Raw genomic sequence first — 16,688 nt, forward strand, 5'->3', positions numbered from 1 at the left:
ATGGTGTAACAGTCGCATCAGCCTTATTTAGGACAAACATAAAATTGCAAACAAAAAAATAAACTTAACAGGGTTGGAGCGCATAAGATTTTAAATATACAAATATCTTGATACTATGTAGCCTTGGCTGGTAAATAAAATGTAGAAATATTCTGTCAATTTTCAGCATTCACCTCCCAAAAAAATCACTCCCTAGAACTTCTCTCTCTCTCTTCCCCAGCTCCTAGCTTTAATTCAACAATCTTTTTTTTTGTTTTCTTGCAGAAATTGTCCACCTAGAGGGGAAGATTCCCAGTTCCAAATAGAAGATATTTACACAGCATTATCACGTAGAAGTGAGCTCGGGATAGCGGTTAGGCTGTATAGTTATATCATTTAATGTCTATTGTCCCAGTTTCCTGCAAGGACGAATAATTTAACAATAAGTAAAAACAAAACAGAACCTGCAGTAGCAGGAGCCTCATGCACCGGGACGCTCCTTTAAAAAAAAAAAAACAAAACGTACTTTTGATCAAGAGATCACGTTGGTAATTTTTTGGACACAGGAAATAAAGCATCCCACCTTAAGAATTCTCCCTACCATCCTCTTCATTTTCTGGATCCATAGGCACTTCATGACGGGGTCTGTTGTACTTCTCACGCAGCTGCTTTATTGGAATAAAATCGCCAGCTGTGTCCATTCCATAAAATAGGAAGGAAATATATGGATGATCAAACCTTTTCTGCACAAATTTGGCCATATGAGGTCTTAAGGAAGCTCATAGGAGCATGAACAGAGTACCTGAGGACTTTTACTAACCTTGCCTGGTTGATCAAGGGCTAATAAGTTCTCCTCCGCAACTGCAAACAAGAAAATCATTGAGTATCAGGTGATATTCAGATCAGAACCAACGAAATGGCCAGAGTAAACTTTTCACGGAAATGGCATGCACAAAATGAGAAAGGGGTGCTAGGAGCATGAGCATCATTTGCAACAGAAACAGATGAGATCCTTCTGTAGGTCCCACAGGCCACAACCATACATTGGTGCGTCCTATTGCAAGAGTGGATCCTTTACAAGGGTGTCATAAAAGTGCTTAGTATTTACAACATGAAAAAATAAGAACAGGGTAACCAGAAATGTTTAAAAGAACCGGTCTTAGAACTGTAGCCTAAGAGAGAACTGAGATGCATCGGAGAATATAGTTCATGAGATATACAAATGTTATCTTCCAAAGGAAAGAGAACCGCAGAGTACTTTACCGTAAGCTACAAGCAGGTTAGGGTCTGCATGTACATCAACCAAAACCTGTGACAAAAGACCTCAAATTGTGAATGCTTTCTTGCACAATGGTAGCTCATTCAGCTCATCTAAGAAACTTGGGGAGTTTGTAATGGTTTGGGATTTCTTGCATCCATGTAAAACATAAATCTTATATCAACCAAGTCACTTAATTATTACAACCCATATTGTACTATATTAGCACATAGAGTCAGGAAACATAGATCAGTGTTACCTGCCTCCCTTTGACAACTTCAAAAAAAATTCTGATAGGGAGAAAATTTTGAGGAAGACAGTGGAGCTGTTTTGAGTTTTGACCTGATAAAATGGCTGATTGGACCCGTGACGCAACTTTTCAATACGTGCAGTCTCCATCCACGAACTAGATTCACAGCACAAAGGATCCATTCCACAAACAACAGCTTGATAGCCTGAAAAGCCATGATCTCAAGTTCTCAATGGCTTATTAACCAGGAAAAGAACTGTCTTCTCATTCATTTAGTGAATAAGAGCACGAATCAAATATAAAAAGAATTATTTTTCTCATTCATTTAGCGAATAAGAACAAGCAAATATATGTAATTCCTCCCAGTCCATCTTTTCTCTCGTTACTTTTTTTTTAATGCACTTACATCCGTGCCCTCATCACCGTCTTCCAAAACAAACCTTCTTGCTCAAGAACTACACTCCACACCCTACAAACCCACAGACAAACACAGAAAACTAGAAGTAACGCTGCAGTAGGAATGGAATTAGATACCAAATATCTTATGCTTCACTTTCTGACCCAGACGAAATGCATACTGGGCAATTTCATATACTAATGCTTTTGCTGAAGCAGCCAGGGATTCTGCCTCCAGTTTAGATATTTCATCACGCAATTCAGCTGCTAAAGCATAGTTCTCAGTCTCAATTGCTTTCTGCATGTCTGCACTGGAAAAACAAAAAAAAACCCAGAGGCATGGTGATCTAACAAGATTTGACAAGACCTTATTACTAGCAAGGGAGGCAATCTCAAGTTCGACTACCATATAAACTCTGAATTTAGAAGTAACACTAACCATCTAACACCTCAAATAAATAAGCACCCACTTTTGCCTAATTGAGGATTATACAAAGTCACATGATTCAAATCTTAAAAGCTACTTGTAGATAAAAGGATGGCATGACGCAAGCCTCACCGCAGACGCAGAATACTTATGCCCTTATCTTGTGCTTCACTCTTTGAGGTCAATCCCTTTTTATCTTCTTGTTGCTTGATGACCTCTGCTTCAACCTTTCACAAGGAGAATATACTAAGAATGCAATGACATTGTATGTTTCGTTCTCAAGGAAACCATGTAACTAAGATGTGGACATGTGAGTTGGAGACGGACATGGACTTGCAATGTTATACATGACTTCAAAAAAACCCAACAAGGACATCCATCTCCACATCTATATAAGTGCATATGAGCATTAACATACATTTAACATTCACTTATTACATTTATGTTCATCAAATGGCAAAGAAAAAAACAAACATTTGAGGGGAGGGGGAAAAAGAAAGATAAAGCCTAAAGCCTTGGGAAAATTACTGCAGAATATACAGTGTGAGATATGTTAAGTTGTAAAGTAGTACCGGTAGTGGTATTCTTGGTATTCTTTTAGTTAGTAGGGTTAAGTAGGGGCAGCAGTGTAATTTCATATATTTTGCATTAATAAAAAAACCCTACTACTACTAGAGAGGTAATTCCATTCTCTCTATTGGTAGCTCTGTTATCCCCATTCTCTCTTTTTTAGGTTTCTTCTTATTGTGGTTTGCAGCAACCAATGCTGCCCCGTCTTACCTGAAACCCTAGTTAGAAGAATATGAAGAACAAGGGTTTTGTATGTTTTTGAAGTCTACTGCCTACATCAATGTGCTTCTGTTGCTTATCCTTAAGGATTGATTTCTACACCTAACCCTTATTGCGCAAGAGATTCTTTAACCTGCACAGAAGGTTTTCTCTCCATATGCAGGGGTTTTCTTTCCCTGTGAGGCTGTGACTGATATTTAACGTGTTTGCTAGATTTCTCCTCCTGTGGACTACATATGATGATTTGTTCAGTATATGGAAGTGAGATCTTCTATTTTCTTGATCATCATATCACTTTTCTATGTTCTTGAGAAACCCTAATTTTGGAAGATTTTTTCAAGAAACCCTAACCCTCTTATTTTAAGTTCTCTGGTTACCCGTACATGGCACTTTCTGTCTCTCTCCTGGTTTTTTTTTATCAGATCACTATTATTATTGATGTTGGTTTTGCCCTGTGGATTGAGCTATTGTGGTCTGCGATTCAGAGGGATCTTCTCTGTGCTCTACAATTTGGTCTGTTTTTGTGATTGATTTGGTTGCTGATCTTCTATCTTTATTGCTACAATGGGTGACTCTAAACCTTCCATGGACAATGTTAATGTCCAAATTACTTCCATTAAGTTGAATGGTGCTTCCAATTATCTGCTCTAGGCACAAGCTGTCAAGGTATATATTAATGCCAAAGGTAATTTGGAATATCAATTGTCATCTTCACCATCAACAGATAATGTAAGACACAGAGAGTGGATGAGTGAGAATGATACTTTACTTGTTTGGCTATGGAATAGCATGGAACCCTCAGTGGCTGCTAATTCCATGTCTCCAACACTGCAAAAGGTGTCTGAGATGATTTAAAGGAGAGCTTTTCCCAAGACAAGAACATATTCCGAGTGTATGACCTTCATGAAAATATTTTTTCTTTCAAACAGAACGGAAAATCTGTGTGTGAATATTATAGTGTGGGAAGAGTTAAATGTTTATCAACCACTCTCTGATGATCTTGAAATATTAAAATCTCAACGTGCATAATTTCCTCTGTGGTTTGGTTATGAATTGCAGCCCATTAAGAGCCAGATGCTTACAGGTGAGAAAGTTCCCTCTATGAATGAGGCCTTTTGTCGTATCCAATGGATTCTCTCCTTTCCTTGCTAAATCTGAAACCTCCTCTTTGACTAAGGATAACTCTGCATTTGTTACTAGTAGCAATGGTCGTGGACGTGACTTAGGTTTTACTGTTTGAGGCTGAGCTTCAGGGGGAGGAAGAGGACATGGTGCTAGTGGTCGAGGAGGACAACAGCCTCATTTGCCTTTACGCTAGTGTTTTCATTGTGGTAAGCCCATACTGTTTGCTGAGGCAAAGAATGCCACAAGTACAATTTGTGAATATTAATTGCTTTTATGTTTTGGTGATTACATTCTATTTGTGTGTGAAAAAAGCTATTATGCTCTTCCAAGTGCTTTAATGAATATATAGTTTCCAAGCATTGAAAAGCAAGTCCTTGAGTCCAAGCACTAAACTAGAAGATACCAAGTCAAGCCATCCATGATGATTCAAGCAACTCAAGCCAAGATTGGAAGATTTACTTTAGTTTGCTAGAATGTATCCCAGGTGTTGTTTTTTATCTTGTAATATCTCGATGATCCTAAGATGTAATTATCCCAAGTGCTCAAGCTCAGCTAATCACCTATGGACTTCATCTAGAAAACCTAAGATAGGTGGTTCATAGTGTAAACTAAGTCAAACTAGACCTAAAAGGTTAGCATCTATCATAAACCTTGACTTAGCCCTTTTGGTAACCTGAATAGACCTTATATTGGTTCACTTGGCATGACATGAGAGCCTACTGAAAAATATGTCCAACTGATGTGCTTCAATTTGTGAAAAATATCATTGACAGCACTGGCGGTCGATTAAGTGGCCGACCGGCTCTAAGTAGAGTGGACGATTGGTACATGATCCACTGGTTACTGTGAGCACCCTTATGCAAAAGGACGTTAGATCGGTAAGTACGAGAGGTATTTCTTCGCAGTCTACATGGCAGCGACCGACTGACTCCGGATAGTGGTTGACCAGAGTTAAAAAATTAGATCCATTTGAAATCATAACAGTTAATTTTATTACTGTTGGAATCTGATCTATAAATAGTGGAATAGCCTGAGGTTCAATAAGAGACTTTTGAGCAAATACGTGAAAACTCTATCGAGCTAAAAAATGTGAAAAATTCCACCACCTATGTGCTTCAACTTGCAAATCTAATGAGCTATTGAGTAGAGAGGCTGAGAAGAAAAGAGCCACAACTTGCAAATCTAAACAGCCATTGAGCATGAGCCACTGAGCAAAGGGGATCAACACATGTGCTAGAACTTGCTAAGCTACCTGTAAATTAGATAACTTGTGTTTTGGCTTTGGGCCATTGTGAATCACTTTTTAGTGATTGTGTGGCGAAGGGTATTGAGGCCCTGAATCTTAGTGAGGTGTTTCTCCTACGTTGCAAGGAGAGTGTGGTTGGGTGTTTCTCCAACCCTACAAGGAGATTGTGGTTGATCTTGGGGAGATCATTGTTGGAATCTGGTTTAAATATTCGAATAGTCTGAGTTTCAATAAAAGACTTTTAGGAAAATACGTGGAAACTCTATTAAGCTAGAAACGTGAAAAATTCCACTGCCTATGTGCTTCAACTTGCAAATCTAAATGACTTTAAATAGTGGAATAGTCTGAGTTTCAATAAGAGACTTTTAGTCAAATATGTGGAAACTCTATCAGGTTAAAAACGTGAAAAATTCCACCACCTATGTGCTTCAACTTGCAAATCCAACGAGCTATTGAGTAAAGAGACTAAGAAGAAAATAGCTACAACTTGCAAATTTAAACAGCCATTGAGCATGAGCCACTGAGCAAAGGGATCAACACAAGTGCTAGAACTTGTAAATCTACCTATAAAAGAGGTAACTTGTGTTTTGGCCTTTGAACCATTGTGAATTACTTTTTAGTGATTGTGTGGGAAAGGATATTGAGGCCTTGAATCTTAGTGAGGAATTTCTCCTACGTTGCAAAGAGAGTGTGGTTGGGTGTTTCTCCAACCCTGCAAGGAGACTGTGGTTGATCTCGGGGAGATCATTGTTGGAATCTGGTGTTTAAATAGTCGAATAGTCTGAGTTTCAATAAGAGAGTTTTAGGCAAATACATGGAGACTCTATCGGGCTAAAAACATGAAAAATTCCTCCGCCTATGTGCTTCAACTTGCAAATCTAAATGAGCTATTGAGCAAAGAGGCTGAGAAGAAAAGAGCTACAACTTGCAAATCCAAACAGCTGGTAGAGAGGTAATTACATTCTTTCTATCGGTAGTTCTGTTTTCCCCATTCTCTCATCTTCTTGTTCTCTCTTTTTTATTGTTTCTTGTATAGGGCTGGTTTTTCTTCTTCTTTGATGTTGTCACAAAAAATATGCCGGAAGTCAGAAGTAGATAATCCACATGATATGCTACCAAACCAACAACATTATAAAAAGATACTGTAGAAGCGTACGAAATTGCACATTTTGTTCTCTAAAATTGAAGCATCTTCCCTTGAGTAATGGCTTCCTATTTTGTATATAATGGAAGGGGAAAAGGGTGGGCACGCCGCCAAAGTGCCCAGCATGTGTCATCCTCTCTCCTCCCCCTTTGTAAAAGACCCCTTGCCCTCTTGTGTCCAGCCCTGAGATTGGTGAATACCGCTAGCTTACCAAAAGCTGGCGGCATGCCCAACCCTTTCCTATAATGAAATGCTATCAGAATGTGTTTTCTAGCATAAAAGTTCAATGACATTACCTCAGTAAGCTTGTTTCTCAATTGTTGTGCTATGTCGTACTGCTCCATATTCAGAGCACACTGTCATCTCAGAACAGCCAAATAAACAAAAATTAGAGATAACAATACAAACTGTTGTAGAGAAGAAGAATCAGAGACTGGTATCGTTGAAAGCTAATGAGTACAACAGAAAGTTGAAGTGGGAATTGTTGCAAAGATAAACACTTTTTGAGAAGGAACCACTGAGTAATTCTAACTATTTTGTTGCTACAAAGAGAAACCTGGCCAATGGAGGCATGCTTCATTTGTTTTTATAATACCTGCATCTGCCTAAGAGACCAGAAGACATTGAATGAATCTGTTTTTCCTATTTAAAGCATGTTCTTGTGAAATCATTGTTGTTGATAACTAATCAACAAAAAAAGGTGCAAGCTTATTTTGTCAGTATTGAACAGAGTACAAGTAATCCACGTATAGGGGCAGAACCCATCACCCCAACTAGGAGATGTCATAACCAACAAGTGAACAAAAAAATACGATCACATAAGTACACATATAATCGGCGTCATTTGGAAGGCCACTCTTTCTGACCATCCAAACTAACTGATTGATTGATGACAGTAGTCAGATTTGATTAATTTTTAGCCCTTTTATAGGTCCAATCCCCACCAGTACCCAAACCATGGACAATCCCGAAGTTCTACCACACTGATAGATAAGGCTGCCTATTTAAAAGGCAGTTATTGATCCAATCAGAAGGCCATGCAGCATGAACAGGAAAACTTGCTAAGCCATTTTGGCAAAGAAAAAACTAAGTCAAGGAACTCGGAAGTCAAACCTGTACACGAGTTGCTAAATCAAGCTGGAAAAAGAATATCAATATGTCCTCATTCGCACTCTCACTGCGTTCTGAACTTGCATCCATCCCCTCTTCACTCTTATTAAACAGCCAACCAGCTTCAACCCTCAACCCCCTTTGTTGTGATCTATTGAGCTGACTTGTTGGGAATGATTTGAGGACATGCTGGCACCAGAGGGATTGTCTTTCAATCATAGAGGCCCTATGGATTTTGGTTGTAAACCTGTATTCACTTCTCCACAGAGCAGAGGAGCCATAAATCCCACCATTTCCAGAAGTTGTCAAAGTGCTCACAGATGTACTCTGTACCATTTTCAGCAGCTGTATATTTTTTATCAACTCTATTCTCCTTCCGCCACAACCTTTCAGATCAAACCCTTCTTGGCATCGAATTCTTCAAGATTGCAACTCCAGCAATAGATCCTATGAACAATGAAAGAATGCATGACACTAAACTCTTCCAACATATATATACAACCCTTTAAGAAAATAATGTGATACAACCAAGAGATACAAGACATTCTATACAGCCACAACCAAAAGTATCTGCAGAGCCTTCACAAGATAGGAAACCATATAGCAACACAAGATAGCGAGAGAGAGATTAATGAAGTAGAATGAAAAGACCCAAATGCAAGCAATAATGGAAAGCAATCATCTACAGGAACGAAGTATGAACAAGGAGGTAAAAGGCTTAGGGCTTTAGTCTCTCTATGAGGGGGATGTATTCAAATAGTAACATATTTAGAGGATCCCTAGGTCCTCTAGGAAATGGACCACTGAAGTGAAAATTGACACTTGGATTTCAATTTTTTTTTTTCTTGTAAAGCATCGGGTTAAATAGACAGCTCATATCCAAATAACAAAGTGGACCTATCACAGTAAGAGGTCAGCTAGGCAGCAGAACTTGTGATCCTCATAGCATTTCTGTTCAAACTATATCAAGAGGTCACAAGGCAGATGCATCAGTTCAAAATCTAATGCATGTCAGCATTATTAGATGCCCCCAAGTACTCTGAAAAATTATTTAACTTAAGGCATGAGATTATAAACTGTTATCAGGGGCATGTTGGCACTTGAATGCAAAATATGATCAGGCACCAAGTACCATGATTAAAGGTAAGCAAATCAATACACGGTCTAACATGCTCCTCACTTGAGAAAGGTGATGTATATTGGTAGTTAATGAAGGGAACATGGACAGGGTACATCATACTGGACAATTAACAGCAAAATTGATTAGATCTTTGACCAAGATGCAAACTAATTTCGATTCTTCTCACAACTCAAGATCTGATGTTTTACCCATAACTTCTATAGCAACTGTCCAAGGAAATGCAATTGCTGATCTTTAAGATTGTCCAACTGGACGAAGTTTTGGGCTAGAAAATCTGTGTCATAAGTCCTTCTTAAGCAATGGAATCTGCCCCACGTGCAAGGTAGAATCCCTTTCATAAGTAATAAAAGAAACACTTCTCTGGTAAAACATACAAGCTCAATAACTCCATGACGAAGTAAGAATATATTGACTTGGACTAAATAACGATATAAGGATACTAGTGTGACATTCCCAAGGCCTCTCATAAAACACCTAACTCTCCCAAGTCCTAAATACTTGGGGTCACCTACACATATTTTTCTCTGATTCTACAGAAACTGAAATAAAGAATTAGAATTCAATAAATACTTGACTTATTTTATTTACTTTAAACCCAAGTAACTATGGATATTTTTCAACCAAAAAAAAAAAGAAGCTGGATATCAAAAAGATACTTTGAGGAACAAATTTGTTCCATGGTATACAATAGACTCTCCCTTATATTCACTAACTATAGTTATTTTTAGCAGAATTTCTGCCATCATTGGATATTAAAATGTACTTTATAAGCAGGCAATGCAAGTATAATATGCCATGTATGCGTAGACTTACATATACATCACTTATTCTCTTAAAATCTTAGACAACTAATCCAACTTGGAAGGACTCAGAGGGTGTATTTAGAGTTGCAGGTATCTATCTATTTTAACAGACTTGACCCAAAAAAAATAAGAATAAATAAAGTTTGGACCTTCGTTATTTGCTAAGCTAAGAAACTGAGGATATAAAGGAATGTTCCCCTTACATCAGAAACAAAAGGAAAAAGCTCAGCACATGCATGTAAGCTATATATGTTCACATATACATGATATTGTAAACGAAGAAGCTAAAACAACAATTAATTATAAAAAGAAAAATTCCACATGCAGGATAAGGCCAAAAACTTTCATTGTCTTACCAGCTTTTTTTTCCTATAACACTTGCAAGATTTTTATTTAGATAAGTATTTAACACTTGCAAGATTAATTTATACAAGTACTTTTTTGTACAACCAAATACACTAAGTCCTATTCTAGTCAATATTTTAAACAACACTGTCTCTTACAGATAATTATGTTTTGAGGAAGACAACTGCTTGCTCAGTTGGTTGGTGCCTTGCCAGTTGAGTGCAGACTCCCGGGAGCTCATGGGTCCGACTCTTCTGTCTTCACCTTGATAAGGCCCTCCCTTCCCCCCCCCCCCTTTTTGTCCTCATATATCTGCAGTTAAAGTTCCATTGAATAGTTAGATCGGATGGAACCCCTCCCCCTCTCCCCCCCCCCTCCTCACAAAAAAAAATGTGTGTTTTGAGGAACCAAGTTGACGTTTCAGTTCATAACAATTTCTTGTAACACAATTCACAATAATCCCTTACATATGTTTGAATTTCAGTTTTCATAAAAAAAACAGTAAGTCTTGCAGTAAGACCTCATCATGTTCATTCTTACTAACATCCCATACAATAAAGATTTTAATTTTTATGGTCTTGGACTCTTGATTTATTCAATCACCTTAACGAAGGAGGTGGACTTCAATCAAGCCAGACCTTCTTATGAAGTGGCTATGGAGATTTCCTCCTTCTACCAGATAAAATTTCTTTCCAAGAATGACTGTTAGTTATAAGAGGGTCCTCTGTAGTGAAACATATTTCAATTTCCACCATGATTATTAGTTATTACAAGAACCACGGAAAGTGGGGATTTGGGGAGGACTTGGAATCCATCCCTCGCACATATTAAGAAGGACGAGAAGCAGCAGCAAACCCGGAAATTCACCTAAAGAATTCAGTTTTTTTTTTTTACGAATCGCCCCAGCTTATAATGATCAATGAAACGGAAAAGAATGATAAGGTAAACCAGGGTATTAAAGGCGAAATCGAAAGGTAAGAGAGCTCAATCGAAACTATGACTAAAGAACTCAGGACATGATAAAAGTGAAACATTATAATGTCGCAGCAGAGGTTTTGCAGAATTACCTGACTTATACGCTATACTTAAGAGGTGGAAAGACAGACTTCTCGGCGAATTTGAAGCTTCAAGAAAGAGATTTTGGAGCATTCGGCAGGAGAGATCATCAGACTTCACAGATGAGCTGACAGACAGTGTCGCACTGATTGATTGAAGAAAAACGAATGAAACCCGCGACGAGGAAGTTTGGTTTCTAAAAATTGCCTGCCAAATGATTCGGATATGAGAAAGGGAAGGGATGATCATTTTACTTCACATGCCAAAGCCTGGCCCGACCCGGCCCAACCAAGTCAATCAGACCGGGCCGATTTTCTAAATAAATATGTATTGGACCCTAAAAGCTGCAATCCCACGGCCCAACTAATCAATGGGTCACACCAAGAACTGCTTGCTACCTTCTGTCATAGTTTGCTTGCCATGATTATCAATTTTTATTTTTTTAATATTAATACTAAAACCGTGATTAGGAGATTAGTTAACCTTCCTAAACTCACTCGGCGATCAACTGCTGCTCTTCTCTTCGGAGCTTCTTCCACAGAACAGAAGTGCTTTTAATTCATTTCGTAGTAGCTCCTCCTCTTCCAATTGTTCGTTCTCTCCCATCAGCTCCGGATCCCAAATCCCAATTCGACCAAATTCTCCTTAGATTAGACATGGAAGTGCATCAACAACAACACGAAGAGCACAAGCTCGATAACTATTATGACTTGGTAATCCTCGGCGCCTCTGGTTTTACAGGCAAATACGTAGTACGGGAAGCTCTGAAATTCCTCAACACCCCTTCATCTCCCCTCAAAACCATAGCCCTCGCTGGCCGGAATCTTGGCAAATTGGATGATGCTCTGAAATGGGCAGCTCACCCGGCATCGCCTCCTTCCATTCCCCTCATCAAAACCGACATCTCCGATCCTGCTTCGCTTCGAGAGCTTTGCATCAAAACCAAGCTCGTCCTGAACTGCGTCGGCCCCTTTCGCCTTTACGGAGAGCCCGTCGTCTCTACTTGCGTCGAAATGGGTTGCGATTACCTGGACATATGTGGTGAGCCTGAATTCATGGAAAGAATGGAGGTACTGTACCACGACAAGGCAGCGGAGAAGGGCTCCTTGGTGGTTTCCGCATGTGGGTTTGATTCGATTCCGGCGGAACTGGGTTTGATGTTCAATTCTAGGCAGTGGGAACAACCGTCGATACCGAACAGGGTTGAGGCATATGTGAGTTTAGAGTCGGACATGAGGATAGTTGGGAATTTCGGGACCTTTGAGTCGGCCGTTTTGGGTGTAGCCAACATGAAGCAGTTGCAGGAATTGCGTAGGTCTAGACCTAGAAGAGCTAGGCCGGTGGTAAGACCTTTTCTTCTGTCTCCTTTATTTCCTGTGTTTCAACTTTCAATGTGAAATGTTACTGTTGACTGGACTTCTCTGAGAGTATTGAAACATGTCAGATAACATCATGCCATGGATAGAGCACAAACCTTTTTATGTGCAGACCTGCAGCTTGTGAAGCTTGGCATTATTAGCCCTTTTCAGATTTGGATTCTTAGTCTTCTTATTGCATTGCCATACTCATTCCTTTTGTGAAGGAATCTGTATAACATTGGGTAGATATACAAGTGAAGCAATAATTATTGAAAGAAAGAATGGAGGGGCTTCTGCTTTTGAAACCCTCTTTGCATGTCTGTATGGACATGGGTTTTCTTGATTTCCTTTGATGCTTCATATGGGTTGCTTTGTGGTATGATTTTACCCTCTCGACATTTCCATGGTTTTTCTGTTGCTTCCTTCGTTATGCAACTGTAAACTCATGTTACTTACTGATCTAAAAGAGCACTCCCATATATTTGATTCTGAATTCTCTTTCCATCTTGGAAATATACTGGTTCATTACACTGGAGAATTTTCTTTTCTGCGAGCAGGTGTCATTTGTCCTTTCTTTGTCCATACTAATAGTTGCAGATTTTGAGTTATGGGTATCAGATTATATTCATTAGTGTTGTCATGGAGATTTTGTTTTGATTATTTCAGATGATGTGTGGCCTGTATGTCAGTTTTTTGGGAGGGGGATTGGTTGTTGCCTCCTGGACCCATTTTCTTGTCTCTTTTTGTTTGAATCGAAGGTAGTATTTGTGCATTACACTAGGAAGAATGTGTATTAGTGCATTGCCTCTAGCCCTACTGGTTTCTTAGCAACATTGTCAACAATGCAACCAGTCCAATTCTTTGTTACAGTGAGAGGCAATTTCGCATGTGGCTGTCAATGGCACACAACCTATTTATAAGCATTGAAAACTTGAACGTGAACATGGCTTGTTTATTGACCTTGTAGCATGAACATGACACCTCTGCCTGTTTATTAAATGGTTCATGTTCTGTTCAACATATTCAACATGCCAAGGTGATTAACTCAACATGACCTTTTCGAGTAGCCTGTAAAACTTGACAGCCTAAATTGATTCACACCATTTAAAAAAATATATATATAACTAACCTCAGTACTATTAAAATTTTATAAGGTAAAGAGGGGTTGAGAGGGTTATGGACCCTCAACAGCTGAACCCAAACATGACCCTTTCAGAAAAAGGGTTAGGCATTTTGAGCTGAACTGGACCCAAACATGATTATGGCTGACCTGAACCTGCTATCCATTTGTTATATTCATGTCAAGTTAGTAACTTGTGTCAGGAATCGCCACCCCAAGCTGAACTTTTATTTTCGGTTTCTAATTACCCTTTTTTTTTTCTGGAATGTTATATTATGGTGTATTTAGAAATATCTTAGTTCAGGAGGCAATGAGGTATACTTAACATCAGGGTGGAAGCAGTTGTCTAGGTCTCCGGCAATGGACAAGGATCAAGAACCATTGTCTGATGGATCCCAGATTAGAGATTTCTAAGGTCTGCTCCTCACATAATTTCAATCAGTTGTAAAAATGAGGTAGACATGAGATTTCAAAGGTCCGCTCCTCACATAATTTCAATCAGTTGTAAAAACAAGACAGCAATCATGGTACAAAATCCCATAGTTCAAAACTGAGGAACTGAGAACAGGATGTCTCTAGCTGCGCTAAATAATATGAACTGGAGCAATCTTTTGTAAGTATATTTGTTATGAGTACAGTACAAGAAGAGGAAGAAAAATTCTTCGTACTTCTATTGTAACATACAAAAGGAATCCATTAATGGTTTAGGTTAAGTTGGTACTCACCATCAACTTTATCCTCTATTTATGTAACTTAGTCATAATGGGCATTCACATCTGATGTTAAAAGCTGTTTTTCTGCAGATTCCTGGGCCCCCTCCTCCGAATGGACCAACAATAGATCACCAGAAGACACTTGGCCTTTGGGCTGTTAAATTACCATCAGCAGACTCCATTGTTGTACGAAGAACACTTGCAATTTTAAAGGATAATCCACATGGCCTTCCTGGGGTTGATGAAACTGAGGAGCAGATGGAGTATAGAAAGAACTTCTGGTCAAAGGTGAAGCCAACCCATTTTGGGGTGAAGATAAGCTCCAAGTCTCTGTTGGGCGTTCTACGATTTATCACTGTTGGAATCTCCATCGGTCTCTTTGGAAGAACTGCTTTTGGGAGGTGGCTACTCTTAAAGTTTCCTTCTGTTTTCAGCCTTGGGTGGTTTAGGAAGAAGGGTCCGACTGAGGAAGAAGTTGAAAGTGCTACATTCAAAATGTGGTTCATTGGACATGGTTACAGTGATGCTAGTCTTGCATCACAGGGAAACAGAAAACCAGATACAGAGATAATTACCAGAGTTATGGGACCAGAAGTCGGATACTTGACCACTCCTATTATCTTAATTCAGTGCGCTCTTCTTGTATTAAACAAGCGTAACGACATGCCCAAAGGAGGTGTCTTCTCCCCTGGGATTGTTTTTGGCCCAACTGATCTCCAGGAACGACTACAGCGACATGGGATATCCTTCGATATCATATCAAAGAATGCTGTTCCTGTCTAGTCTCTACAATCTTAACTAGATGTTTCATCTTTCAAGCAGTTTTAACAGTAAATGGAAAGCCAAAGAGTTCTGAGTGTCCAGTTATGAACTTCTGATAGAGGCAGTGCAATAAATACAGGTTTAAATTTAACCATTCCCTTGTGGTTGTATTTGTGGGAGCTTGATGAGATTATGCCACTAATTGATGTGTGTCTTGATAACAGTATGTCACTGATTTTATTTTTTTTCTCAACTTCTCCTCTCAACCAAGCCTTGAACCTTGGACCTCAAGGCTGCATACATGAAAAACAAAACATTCAAGATACCAAGGGGTTGGTTATGTCACTGATTCTCTAAGAAGACTAACAAGCAAAAATGTGCAAGCCTGCTGCACCAAACATATAAGTTTTCCCTTCTTTTTCTGCATGAACTATGGAGAGAAATTTTTTCACGGCTTGATTACCTGGCTGAAGGCGTAAGTGTTTAATTGGCACTATAACAGGGCAGGCTGGAAGGGCCTCTAGCTGAACATTGACATATTAAGTACTCGAGCCAAGTGTAGACCTGATGGGGCTGTAATTATGGGTTAGGCAGGAAGCAAAAGTCATACAAGATAACAAGACCAGCAAAAAAATCCGGGGCATAATTCCATAAAAAAAGAAAAAGAAAAAAGGAGGTCTTAATAATGTTCACCATTGTTAGTTAACATTGTTGGGTTCACAAATCGGAACTTGCCAAACAACTGGTGGGTCTAAATGTTTGCTAGGCAAGCATCATGTAGTAGACAGAATAGTTATAAACCCTATAGAGACCATCCCATTGGAGGTTGGTGAAGGGAGGGCCCTAATTGGTAGAACCCCCACCCCCAACTTTTACCCTCTCACATTGCACCCGTAATACTACACTCTCTTATTAAACACCTACGATTAGATCATCCACACTCTCTCACAAGGGGAAAATTACATTTAGGCTTTGTACCAATCCCTCTTTGATTTTTAATTGCCATACTAAATAGGAAAGAAAATAGAATATCTTTTTAATCTTTGCAACAGAAAAAATATATATATACAAGATGAGATGGGGAGACAGAACCCTACAGAATATCCTCGCAATACTTGTTCCAATGTTCCTTTCTCCATCTCCTCAGCTTCACTAAGAAAGACAAAAAAAAAACAATTTTGCTGGTATTGAGGATATATTCGAACTTCTAACGAAAACAGATGGGCCATTGGAGGAAGTTGGATGAATGATTTAACTCTGCAAGTTTTACGACTGGCCATAGTTGGTGGGACTAAATACGGGATGGCCTCCCCATGCCAAGCAGAAGAACCACTACATCTCCACCGTTAGACTGCTACAACTGCACTATCACCACAAAAGCTTACCCTAACAGAGCACCAACTATGCTTTCTCTCTTCATCTCCACCTGAAGTGCTCGGTGGAGGAGAGGGGGGTTTCGAAAAAAAACTATTCACTGCACTCAAAGAACCTCGTGACCTTTCAGACAAGGCATCATCATGGGCACTAGCAGTTTTAAAACTCACATTTCCTGAGATGAAAACCTCGTATTTCATTAAATAAAATCCCACACAAAAATAGAAGTCAATCTCAGATGCTCCCTCTGGCTCTCTCTGGAAATCAAAAAATTGAGGGATACTCCTGGAGC

At 39.2% G+C, this 16,688-nt stretch overlaps 2 protein-coding genes across 3 annotated transcripts; one reads left to right on the plus strand and one right to left on the minus strand.

Annotated features, from left to right (window-relative positions):
• Nucleotides 1–267: 267 nt before the first annotated feature.
• Nucleotides 268–11,219, minus strand: LOC122654784 (clp protease adapter protein ClpF, chloroplastic). Of its 2 annotated transcripts, none has more exons than XM_043849030.1 (10): nt 11,081–11,219; nt 7,728–8,171; nt 6,911–6,970; nt 2,443–2,537; nt 2,022–2,194; nt 1,580–1,692; nt 1,243–1,288; nt 800–840; nt 581–722; nt 268–398 (listed from the first exon to the last, which is right to left on the minus strand). In XM_043849030.1, exons 2-10 carry the CDS (start codon nt 8,058–8,060, stop codon nt 376–378), a joined length of 1,026 nt encoding a protein of 341 aa, XP_043704965.1. In that variant the 5' UTR covers nt 8,061–8,171; nt 11,081–11,219; the 3' UTR covers nt 268–375. The 2 variants fall into 2 exon arrangements, with proteins under 2 accessions (XP_043704965.1, XP_043704966.1); XM_043849031.1 differs by having other exon boundaries at nt 268–400; nt 564–722.
• Nucleotides 11,220–11,651: 432 nt separating this feature from the next.
• Nucleotides 11,652–15,177, plus strand: LOC122656930 (probable mitochondrial saccharopine dehydrogenase-like oxidoreductase At5g39410). Its single transcript, XM_043851634.1, has 2 exons — nt 11,652–12,412; nt 14,351–15,177. The coding sequence occupies exons 1-2, from the start codon at nt 11,726–11,728 to the stop codon at nt 15,041–15,043; spliced, it is 1,380 nt and encodes a 459-aa protein (XP_043707569.1). The 5' UTR covers nt 11,652–11,725; the 3' UTR covers nt 15,044–15,177.
• The last annotated feature ends 1,511 nt before the right edge of the window (nt 15,178–16,688 follow it).

This window comes from Telopea speciosissima, chromosome 3 (genome assembly GCF_018873765.1).
Source record: "Telopea speciosissima isolate NSW1024214 ecotype Mountain lineage chromosome 3, Tspe_v1, whole genome shotgun sequence".
NCBI lineage: Eukaryota > Viridiplantae > Streptophyta > Magnoliopsida > Proteales > Proteaceae > Telopea > Telopea speciosissima.

Excerpts from the sequence above, each read along its gene's own strand:
- LOC122656930 (XM_043851634.1), top strand. The coding sequence starts at position 11,726 with ATGGAAGTGCATCAACAACAACACGAAGAGCACAAGCTCGATAACTAT. Across the intron at positions 12,413-14,350 it reads CTAGAAGAGCTAGGCCGGTG|ATTCCTGGGCCCCCTCCTCC; the intron begins GTAAGACCTTTT and ends GTTTTTCTGCAG.
- LOC122654784 (XM_043849030.1), bottom strand. The coding sequence starts at position 8,060 with ATGGTACAGAGTACATCTGTGAGCACTTTGACAACTTCTGGAAATGGT. Across the intron at positions 2,538-6,910 it reads TGAGAAACAAGCTTACTGAG|GTTGAAGCAGAGGTCATCAA; the intron begins GTAATGTCATTG and ends TCCTTGTGAAAG. Across the intron at positions 1,693-2,021 it reads AGTGAAGCATAAGATATTTG|GCTATCAAGCTGTTGTTTGT; the intron begins GTATCTAATTCC and ends ATGGCTTTTCAG.